We start from the raw sequence: 10,500 nt of genomic DNA, 5'->3' as shown, positions 1-10,500 counted from the left end.
AGGGCTACACAGAGAAACCCTGTCTCGAAAAAAAATAAACAAACAAAATTAACCACCACCCCCCCCCCAAAAAAATTTAAAAAATCTGGAGTCGGGCATGGTGCCCAGACCCTTGGATCCCAACACTCAGGAGGCAGAGGCAGGCAGATCTCTGTGAGTTCCACGCCAGCTTGGTCTTCTAGTCCAGGACAGCCAGAGCTGGTTACACTGAGAAACCCTGTCTCAAAAAACCAAATAAATAAACAATATCTGGGAGAGGCAGCTCAGCTTTATAAACGGTACTCGCTGTCTGATGATCTGAGCTCACTAACGGTGAGAAGGAGAGAGCTAACTCCTACAAGTTGTCCTCTGACTTCCACACATGTGTAGTGGCATGTATGTGGTGAGTGTGTACATATGCATGCATGCACGCGTATACACACAAATGTAAAATCAAAACTTCTATGTTTTGGCCCAAAGAGTCTACCACATACGTCTCTTGGGTGGGTTATGGGGAGCTTTTCAAAACAGGGTTTCTCTGTATAGGCCTGGTTGTTCTGGAATTCACTCTGTAGACCAGGCTAGGCCTCAAACTCAGAGATCCACCTGCCTCTGCTAGGATTAAAGGCACGTACCATCACTTTCAGAACCCAGACTCTCTGTTCCTTAGCTTCCTCATTACTAAGTTGGTATGAATCATGATTTAGTTCTATATGGTGGTGATAATTAAGAAACTATACACAAGTACTTAGATAACATAATATCCAGAATATAAGGAAGTCATTTTTGTTAGCAACTTTTAGGACATACACATCAGTCCCAGGAGGTGTAACACTTCTAGGCCCTTCTTGAGCCCAGCACTTCTGTGACTCACTCACATCTTCTGAAGCATTACTTATCTACCCATGAAACTGACTCTTCAGAGAGTAAACAGGAGGAGCTCTGTCGTAATGTGGTCATCTTCCTTATGCTCTGATTTTAAAAGTCTGGGTAAGCAACAGGTATTTTTAAAATAGCTAATATTTTATATTTATTATTTTTTAGCTTTTTAAATATGTATTTGGGGACAGAGTCTCATCTTGCCAAGGCTGGCCTCTGATATATATCCATCCAAGGCTGAACTGGCAATCCTAGTCTTCCAGCCTCCACATGCCAAGGGCTATGTGTTATATGGGGTTATGGATGGGACACCACACTCTGCTCATTAGTATTTTCAGTTGCTTCATATTGTACATGTGTCTAAGAGGAATCATGACTAAACAAATGTAACAGAGCTCTAAAAATTACCACAAGGCATCCTCTGTCTAGAAAATGCATTACACCGCAAACAACACGATTCCATTTAAAAGTTTGGCTATGGGCAGAAGCAAAGTCTTCTATTGAAATAAGACGCCAACGCAATGTCTCTGTGATCTTCAGGTATAGCAATAAAACATTCTTTACCATTTTGTTGGGTAATGATTAGGTTTTGCTTGTTTCTGTTATTATTTCAAGACAGGGTCTTACTAGGTGGCCCTGTCTGGCCTGAGCTATAGACCAGGGTGGCCTGAATCTCAGAGTGCTGGGATTAGGAGGTGTGGGCCACCAAAGGCTGACCAACTATTAGGTAAAAGGCACTGGCCTAAATATGCACGGGAAATAGAAGTATTCTTAGCCTTCAAGAGCTTAGCACGAGACACTCATACCAACACTGCCCTCATGTGCCACATATGATAAGACTCTACAACTGGACCCTGTGTGAGGCACTAAGGATTCTATTGTAGGAAAACCAAGCAGGTCCTGAAAGATGAGCAACATTCTTCAGGGTGATAAAGAGGAAAATAGCAATGCCCATAGAAGCGACTATAAGACTGTGCAAACACAAAGCCATGGAACTGCCTGGTGTGATGAGGTCCTGCAATTAATTCTGTGAAGCTGGTACACCCACGAATTGAGGATGATTGAGGTTAAATTGTAAACCACTCACGAGACAGTGACAAATATAGGCTGACCGATTGATGAGCGCTCCACAAGCAGTTTGTACTTTATATCTTAAAAAGAAATAAAGCCAACCAGACGGTAACCATTGTAATCACGTTACTAGTTTAGCCTTGAGAAAGACCCACCGCTAAGGGCACTCCAACCCCGGCGAGTTGCCACTGCCTAGGGTTCCTCATTAATAGTGCCCCAAGACTGAATTGCGGTTCATCCCCTTCTCTCAGCTTTGGTCAGTACTGTCACCCCGCCCGCTGTGGCGATCCCGCCCTCCTGTGAGAGCCCCTGTGGTCTGACTTCAGCAGTTTCCGGAAGGAGACTGGCACTCACTGTCGCCGCGGGGCGGCCTCCCTCTACGTGATCTGAGCATCCTTCCGGAGGCCAACAGACCTCGGTTTAGGGGTGGCTTCTGAGCTTGCCTCAGTTGGCGCAAAGGAAGGACCAGATTGCTGCCCCTAAAGTGCGTAAAGTGGCAGACGCTCAAGCGAGCCGCCATAGGGACGGACGCCAGCACACGTAGTGGCCGGGGCGAGCATCGCTGGCTCTGCCGGGAGGCTCAAGCCAGCAGCAGACAAGCAAGGTAAGCTGGGCTGTGGGACGGAAGGTGGGGCGGCGGGCAGCTCACCGGTAAAAGGCAGAGTCCCCGAGTGGATTCCAGTTCGCAGTGTAACAGTCCATGTCTAGTACAGCTGGCGGCTAGAGTCGCCGAGGAAAAACCCGCCTAGCGCAAGCTCAGGCCGCACTTCCGCTTCCGCCCTTCGGGGTCACGTGACGAGGCCGCCTTAGCGGCCATCAGCACTGTGGGCAAGCTACGCTGAGCTATCGTCCTGCCCTCGGCGCGGCGGCCCAAGTGGACCTAGCCCTGGTTTCTGTCCTCCACAGCGGCCAACCTCGCTGCCTTTCTGACTCCTCCGGCGTTGGGGATCGCATAGGGCGGGACACGGGTGACCGGAAGTGGGAGCCATGAGCATCTGAGGCGCAGATGCTGGAGGCGTTGGCTGGACCACCGCTGCGCACGCATGGCGAGCGCTGGGCGTCGAGCTGCGTACCTACAGCTAACCTGGGCACCCGGGCTCTCTGGGGCGGGATCTTTGCAGAACCCACCGCTCTCCAGGGGCATGGGAACATTGACTCTAGATCAGGACCCTGCTGCCAAGACGCTGTCGCACGGCGCCCGGGCCTGCCCTACTGGCCCGTGAATCCCTGGAGCCCCCGAGAGACTTGGTGACTGGGGCGAGCGGACGAGTGCGCACGCGCGGGGCCGCCGTTGACACGTGGCAGGGAGCAAAGGCGTCTCTGCGCGCGCGAAGCACTGTAGTCTTCTCTAAGACCGCGGCCCAAGTGACCCTCCTTCCCTCCGAGTGTGATAAAAGCTGGTGCCGTGTTGGGATTCGCCTTGCCGCCCCCACTTTCCTCCCCATTACTCAGAGCAGCCAGGGAGGGGCCAGCGCGCATGGGTCATCTTGGAACAGACCGACCTACCTAGAGTCCCTGCCCTCTGTCAGCTTATTGGCCTCTCCCTGCAGCTGGTGTCAGTGGCAGCATGGTCTTCTGTTTGGAAAACGAGATGCCACACCGCCTGCTGGGAAGCGCCATGGTCCACTTCCATACCTCGGAAGTCCAGCAGCTGCTACACAACAAGTTCGTGGTCATTTTGGGGGACTCCAGTGAGTGACCACTCTAGGATGAAATTTCACCGCCCAGTTTCTTCAACCTTTTCTTTGTCTGCACGCCGCATCTCCATTTCAGACTTCTCCATCTCTTACTCTGTTTCAGGACACTAAACTGCATTTTGCTTTTTTAAATTCCCTATATACCTTCCCTGGGTGCCCTGGCATATCATTTGTGCACTATTTTTTAGCCCATGAGTGTGGCATCTTTATCTGTCATTGCCATTCATGATTTTCTTAAAAGGACCTGTGGGCTATGTTGTGTGTTTTCCTAGGGACGGGACCAACTTAATTTTCCCATTTGGTCTTTGGTCACTGTACATAAGTTAGAGAGGGAAATAGCTGGGAAGAGCAGAGCTAGGGCTTTAAAACCTCGTCTTTTCTTCTCTAAGCCAACCCTCCATAGAGCTGCTGTTGGGGAGTCAAGCCCTGGAAAACAAAGGCCTTCATTTGGGAAATTCTGGGAGGGGGTGAGGCCGACCTTAACCTTGGGATCCCTGTCTCCCTGCAGTCCAAAGAGCTGTGTATAAGGACCTGGTGCTTCTGCTCCAGAAAGACACACTGCTCACAGCTTCCCAGTTAAAAGCCAAGGTGAGAGAAGCTTGGCAGCCATGCCAGTGTTGGGTGGGTGCAGACCCTGGCCTGAAAAGGACCACCTACCTGGCATGGATCTGACCATCGGGGTGGGGTGGGTGGGCAGGGGGAGCTGAGCTTTGAACAGGACCAGCTGGTGGCTGGGGGCCAGCTGGGAGAGCTGCACAACGGGACACAGTACCGCGAGGTCCGCCAGTTCTGCTCTAGCTCTGGCCACCACCTTGTGCGCTTCTACTTCCTCACCCGAGTTTACTCCGAGTACCTTGAGGACATCCTGGAGGAGCTGTCATATGGACCGGCCCCTGACCTAGTGATCATCAACTCCTGCCTCTGGGATCTCTCCAGGTTCAGGCGGGGGGAGAGGGAAATACTGGTTGGAGGTGGAGGTATGGCAGCACTCCTGTGCTCTTGCCCACCCTAAGTGTTACCCAACAGATATGGCCGCTGCTCAATGGAGAGCTACAGGGAGAACCTGGAACGAGTCTTTGTACGAATGGATCAGGTTTTACCAGACTCTTGTCTGCTGGTGTGGAACTTGGCAATGCCTCTGGGGGAACGTGTCACTGGGGGTTTCCTCCTGCCAGAGGTGAGTGACCGGGACCCCTCCGGACAGGGGATAGAGTGGCTGGCCGGCAGATAGGAGACCCTCTTAGAGAGTCCACTTTGTCAATTAGCTCCAGCCCCTGGCAGTGTCTCTGCGACAGGATGTGGTTGAGGGGAACTTCTACAGTGCTACACTAGCCGGGAAACACTGTTTCGACGTCCTAGATCTCCACTTCCATTTCCGGCATGCTGTACGTCACCGTCATCGAGATGGTGTCCATTGGGACCAGCATGCACACCGCCACCTCTCGCACTTACTTCTGGCCCACGTGGCCGATGCCTGGGGTGTGGAGCTGCCCAAACATGACCGGCTGCCAGGTAAGCCCTCCCACAGACTGGTTGGGTATTGGTGTAGGTAGGGCCTTCGGAGCACAAGGCACAAAGAACTAAATGGGACTGAAGTACTTGTAGAAAGTAGGGGACCTCTGGAAGAACAGTTGTGGCTCCTGAATGCTCCTTTCTCATTTCCTGAGAAGGGTTACATCACAGGAGGCACGTGGCTGTTCAACTAACAGTTCTTCGGCTTTGTGATTCTTCCTGTTTACCTGAATGGACATGCATGCGCAGGTACTGATTGTAAAAGGCAGGGTCAGAGGACCCTGATCAGTAGATAAGTGGAAAAGAAATGAGACTGCTTCCAGGTAATCCCAGGAATAGGAAGTGGGAAGACAGATATGGAAAAAGGATGGTCTAGGCAGTGTTGCAGAGGCAAGCTCATCAGAGAAGTGAAGGGTACAGTGAGCTAGCAGGTTGCTCAGCAGAGACACAATGTAACCTACAGTGTAACCAAGGTGGTGGGGTTAGTAGACAGTAGCTGATAGCCTCAACTCCAACTTAGGGTCCCAGCTTACTGGGACCCACAGTAGTCGCTGCTGTAGGTCCCTTAGTCCCACTTCTTCGGCTGGTTTTGGGATACTACTCTAATTGCATCCCTCCTGAGATGTGTTCTGCTATAGATTGTTTGCTTGTTAATCTCTCAGTCCCTGCCTACCCACAAAGGAAACAGCATCGCTTATTTCCACATCTACTTCTCCCTTGCTTTAGGTCACTTGAACCCTGTGCCAACACAAATGTGCTGTACTTTAGCACCAGGAGTACAGTGGTTGTTGAATTGGAGGCATGAGTCATCTTAGATGCTGTTTGCCACAGCAATAGGGTACATACAGTTTGTGGGGGGAACATGGAAAGGCCAGGACTGGAGGCAGACCACTGGGACTTAGTGGTAACTGGGAGCAGAAACACTAGGCAGATGAATTGGGATGGATTATGTCCTGGTTCCACCTTCCTTGTTTTGCTCAAGTAGAGAATTGGTCTTCAGTAAATAAAGGATGTTTTAAAGGTTGAAAGGCTAGCGTGATGCTTCACAGCTTCTGGTTCCATCTACGAACCATAGAGATAGCTGGAGATGTGGCTCAGCTGGAAGAGTGCTTGAAGTTGATAGCATGCATGAAGCCATGGGTTCAGTCTCTAGCGCCACATACAACAAGGCATAGTGGTACATGCTTATAATTTTCGATCTTAGAAAGTAAAAGCAGGAGGATCAGCAGTTTAAGCACATCCTTAGCTACAAAGTGAGTTTAAGGCCAGCCTGGAATATGTTAGACCTTGTCTCAAGGGGAACAAAGGAAAGTAAGGCTGTTAAGAAAAACAAAAACAAAACCTATAAAACTTGATTTGAATCGGGAAGATGAGCAATCGAGTTTGCTTAGGGCAGAAGTGTGTGAGAGGCTGTGGGCTCATGGGAGTCCTCAGGACCAGCAGAGGGAGAAGTGCAGCGTGTGAGTGTGAACTAGGAAGGACAGCAGAATGGTGCTCACTTTGGATTGGCAGAGAACAGATTGATGGGTCTCTCAGGACAGGGTGTATTGATGTAATGTGACTGGGAATGAAGGGGTTAAGTTCCATGTGGTAGGAAAACCACTGAAGACATGAAGGGTTTAAGAGTCAATTCACAGTTGATGAGGGATAAAAAGGGGGTAGGATACTCCCTGTAGTGGTTTAGAAGCAAATGAGGACTAGTTGGGAGGGGACTAGATCTTTATATTTGACTTATTAATTGGCCTATGGAAGAGTTTGGGAAGAAGAAAAATCTACAGATACAGACACCGGGCAAGAGCAGGCATGAGGTCAGAACATAGGCAGACAGAGTACCAAGGAAAAAGGAACACAGCTTGGTCTTGGCTTGAAGTGAAAGGAGATGAGGAAGGCTACTGTTCTCCAAGAGGATGAAGTAGAGCTCTGGTAGCCAGCATCTGGGGCAACCTGGTTTCCCAGGCCTGTTTAACATAGTCATCCCATTCCTAGACCCATGGATTGAGGACTGGTCAGAGATGGATCATTCATTCCAGGGAAGCCATAAGCAGCCCCCAGACTTCAGGGAGAAGCTGGCCTTGTCCCTGCTCCCACCTTTCCATTTGCCTCCTCCCGTGTCTTTTCCTTACCCACTTCAGCCCTCACCACCTCCCTTGTTCCCACCCCTGCCCCAGGATACCCCCTTTTTCCAAGGCCAGCCCTTTCCACCCTATGAATTCAAATACAATGCAATGGAGGACTTCTCAATGCCAGGTAGGTGCCTAACTTAGGTAGTCTCTGCTCACACTTTCCCCAGCCTCCTTTGCACATCCTCCAGCCTAGCCATCTGTGTTCATGTGAGCTCAGGAATTGGGTACTGCCTTTTGGGTTTAGTCACAGTAATCCCTCAGATTGGAATAGCATTTATAAATTTATCATTCTGGTCTGGTAGTAGGGGAAGTAGAATCCTCATTTTGCAGATAGGAAATGAAAGCCCAGAGAAACTTACCCAAGAATAATAGAGCTACCCTGTCAGAAACTTACTCTGATAATAACTGGTTCTTTTGTAGGATGTGGCCCTGGAATGAACTTTGTGCCTGGCCCCCTGCCACCATCAGTCTCTGGCCCTGTCTCCCATGGTCAACACCGGGGCCCAGTGGTCCACCGGGGCAAGCCACGTTATGTTCTGAACAACCCCTACCATGTACCAAGAATTGGGGGTCCATGCAGGCATCGACTCAGACATTCAGACAGACTGATCCACACATACAAACAGGACAGGCGGGGACATGCCCATTCGGGAACATGGCCTGGATAGGCAGGATCTTAAGATGAAGCTAGAGATACCAGTGGCCCTGGAGAGGCTGTCTGGTAGCCTAGCTGTTAGGCCGGGGTGTTCTTGTCCATTGCTGATATCAATAAAAGCATGGAAGGACAGAGTGATATTCCTGTGTTAGGGAGCAGGTCTCCCAAACCATGACCTTAAGGCATGGGGAAGCTGCCCTTGGCCTCTGTGCAAACTATTTAGAAATCTGTGAAGACTTTCTAGCACAAGTTCATCTTCAGAAGAACACATACACACTAAATAAAGATCCCCAGAGGGTCCCTTGTTATCAACAGTTCTTTGGGACTTTGTTATTAGCAGGCATTCAGTAAGTTCTTAGAACCTAAGTGAGAAGCTTCCAAGTGCTGGGAAAGTCCAGCTAGGATCCCATTAGTTCCTTGGTTCCGTGTGCAAACAGAGCATACGCTGGATGCTGGATGCTGGATGGGGTGAGGGATGGGATGCTTGCCTCAGCTTGGAAATAGGGGAGGAGGGGCTGGAGTATGACAGGGACAATGAACAGAGAGTAGGGTCTTATGGACCCATTACATTTGAATTAGAATGGAGGGAACAGAATTCTTGGGGTCATTTTTGTTCCTGCTAATGAAACCTTTCAAAAGGACCACATCCCACTGAAAAGAAAACAAAAACTGATCAGATCAATGGATTTTGGTTAATAATCTGGCAAATTAGTGAAGGGCATGGTTAACAGGCGGGTGCTAAGGAAGTGGTGACAGACAACGTGAGTTAATATAACCTTTGGGGGAGACAAGAGACTTGCAGAGGCACTGGCACAGTGCCTAAGACAAATGTATGAATTCTTTTTTTCTGAACAAGATTAAAGGGGGACACAAATTAAAAGCTTTTTTGGTTTGTTTTTACAGAGATAAGAATTTTGATAATTTTCCTTGCAGAAATGGAATTTTTTCTTTTCATCATCAAAAACTCAGAGCAGTCTTCTCCAGCTGCAGTTTGTCCAGGCCTTGTCACTTTCTGCATTTCCTTCCAGAGACTTTTGTATCATTGATTTTCCAGTGTTGGAGAAAACTGCACATATATTGATTTCCAGGAAAAACGAGTTTTTTAGCCTTATGGGCCAGCGCTGTTGGTGGCTAACCTGTCCTGCAGAGGTCTACATCACCTTCCCTCCTGAGCCTTTCTTGGCCTTTTCTACTTGTTTCTTGAATTCTGCCCTTGAAAATTCTATAACTCACACTCTATAAGCAACCTGGAGATGGGTATACGTAATTAATACTGTTTACACACTTCCTCTGTGTTCTTAATTCCTACCCCATTTAACTTTGACTTCCCATGCCCCAACCCTTTTAAAAATATTTTCTAATAGCCCCTTAAAGTTTTTTGAAATAAGAAAGAAACTCCTACACTTAAAATCTGTCCTAAAAAGAATAAAGAGATTTTATTTTGGCTGTCATACAATTGAAGAGTTTAAAAAAAAAATAGCCTTATACATGGATCATTTACACTTAAATTATTCCCAGGACTTTGTTTTAAGGAGTAAAAATGATTAAAGCCTAGGTTGCTCCAATATAAAGGTCCACTATTGGCTAATCAGGGCAGAACTAAATTTTCATTGTCTCCAAAATGTGATCCACTGGCTCTCACAGAACCATGCTTTTCAAAGGAGAGGTTCAGGATACACATATGTCACATACACATATGCGTGTACACACATACACACTTGATGAAGGGGAGTGGTGTGGTGCAGCACATGTGGAGATCAGAGGACAGCCTTGTGGGGTCTTCACCTTTATGTGGGATCCGAGGGTGGAACTCAGGCTGCCAGGCTTGTGCAGCAAGCTCCTTTACCCACTGATCTACCTCCATGGCACAAAATTCTCTGAAGTAAAACTATTAGTTTTTCCCTAGTTTGATGTAAACTGAAAGCTCTCCAACAAAAGTGGACAGCTGTCTTGTTCATCGTGTTGAGAAGGTATGGCCATCGTGTTGAGGTGCATCCAGAAATAAAATAGTAAAAGTATCCTTTCTCATCACAAGAAAATAGACATTAAACAAAAAACTATAAGATGTGGTTAGCATATTTAAAGTGTACAATTTTGGTAAGTATATCTGTGAAACTAAAAATTATTTTATAGTTTCTCTTTCCCCTGCCTACAGCTTCCTCATATTTCATGTTAGTCCCCAAGCACTTGACACTGAACTGCTAGGGCTTTGTGTGGATAGGATCATTTGATAGGCATTCTGTTTAATCAGGCTTTTTTACTTACCCAAATGAATAGGATTTAAAAATCATTCCAGCTTCTAAGTTGATGAGTGAGGTTTGTACTTATAAAATCTGTGTTACCACCTAAGCTCTCCTAACTGAAGGGCTCACACCCACCAAGACTAGACAGAGCTTTCTCCCATGCAGTCCCTAGCTTTTGCAAACAGATTCAGAGGCAGTGGACGTGGAATCATCTTTGGTCACCATTGACTATATCTCTTAAAATTAAAAGCCAGTTGTGTAGGTGGGTGCACAGGTACTTGAGTACATGCATTTGGAGGTCAATGGTCGACACTGGGGGGCTTCCTCTGTGGTTTTCTTTT

General features: G+C 48.1%; 2 protein-coding genes across 3 annotated transcripts in view; one reads left to right on the top strand and one right to left on the bottom strand.

Annotated features, from left to right (window-relative positions):
• Vps16 (VPS16 core subunit of CORVET and HOPS complexes) overlaps positions 1 to 2,706 on the bottom strand; it is a 19,049-nt gene extending 16,343 nt beyond the window's left edge. Inside the window, exon 1 of the mRNA XM_021155821.2 lies at positions 2,579 to 2,706. Within this exon, the coding sequence (XP_021011480.1) occupies positions 2,579 to 2,631 (53 nt within the window). The 5' untranslated portion in view covers positions 2,632 to 2,706. The remainder of the gene's footprint in view (positions 1 to 2,578) is intronic.
• Positions 2,273 to 8,054, top strand: Pced1a (PC-esterase domain containing 1A). Of its 2 annotated transcripts, none has more exons than XM_029472322.1 (8): positions 2,273 to 2,533; positions 3,480 to 3,620; positions 4,135 to 4,214; positions 4,324 to 4,562; positions 4,653 to 4,803; positions 4,892 to 5,138; positions 7,125 to 7,385; positions 7,682 to 8,054. In XM_029472322.1, the coding sequence occupies exons 2-8, from the start codon at positions 3,497 to 3,499 to the stop codon at positions 7,927 to 7,929; spliced, it is 1,350 nt and encodes a 449-aa protein (XP_029328182.1). In that variant the 5' UTR covers positions 2,273 to 2,533; positions 3,480 to 3,496; the 3' UTR covers positions 7,930 to 8,054. The 2 variants fall into 2 exon arrangements, with proteins under 2 accessions (XP_029328182.1, XP_021011481.1); XM_021155822.2 differs by having other exon boundaries at positions 2,836 to 3,620; positions 7,682 to 8,048.
• Positions 8,055 to 10,500: the final 2,446 nt, after the last annotated feature.

This window comes from Mus caroli, chromosome 2 (genome assembly GCF_900094665.2).
Source record: "Mus caroli chromosome 2, CAROLI_EIJ_v1.1, whole genome shotgun sequence".
Classification (NCBI taxonomy): domain Eukaryota; kingdom Metazoa; phylum Chordata; class Mammalia; order Rodentia; family Muridae; genus Mus; species Mus caroli.
Note: the sequence above shows the minus strand (reverse complement) of the source record. Positions and strands in the feature narration are given on the sequence as shown.

What these genes read in the sequence shown, in the direction of transcription:
- Pced1a (XM_029472322.1), top strand. Translation starts at nt 3,497, where the DNA reads ATGGTCTTCTGTTTGGAAAACGAGATGCCACACCGCCTGCTGGGAAGC. An exon ending in GGTCATTTTGGGGGACTCCA is followed by an intron (nt 3,621 to 4,134) that starts GTGAGTGACCAC and finishes GTCTCCCTGCAG; the next exon opens with TCCAAAGAGCTGTGTATAAG. An exon ending in GGGGTTTCCTCCTGCCAGAG is followed by an intron (nt 4,804 to 4,891) that starts GTGAGTGACCGG and finishes TTTGTCAATTAG; the next exon opens with CTCCAGCCCCTGGCAGTGTC.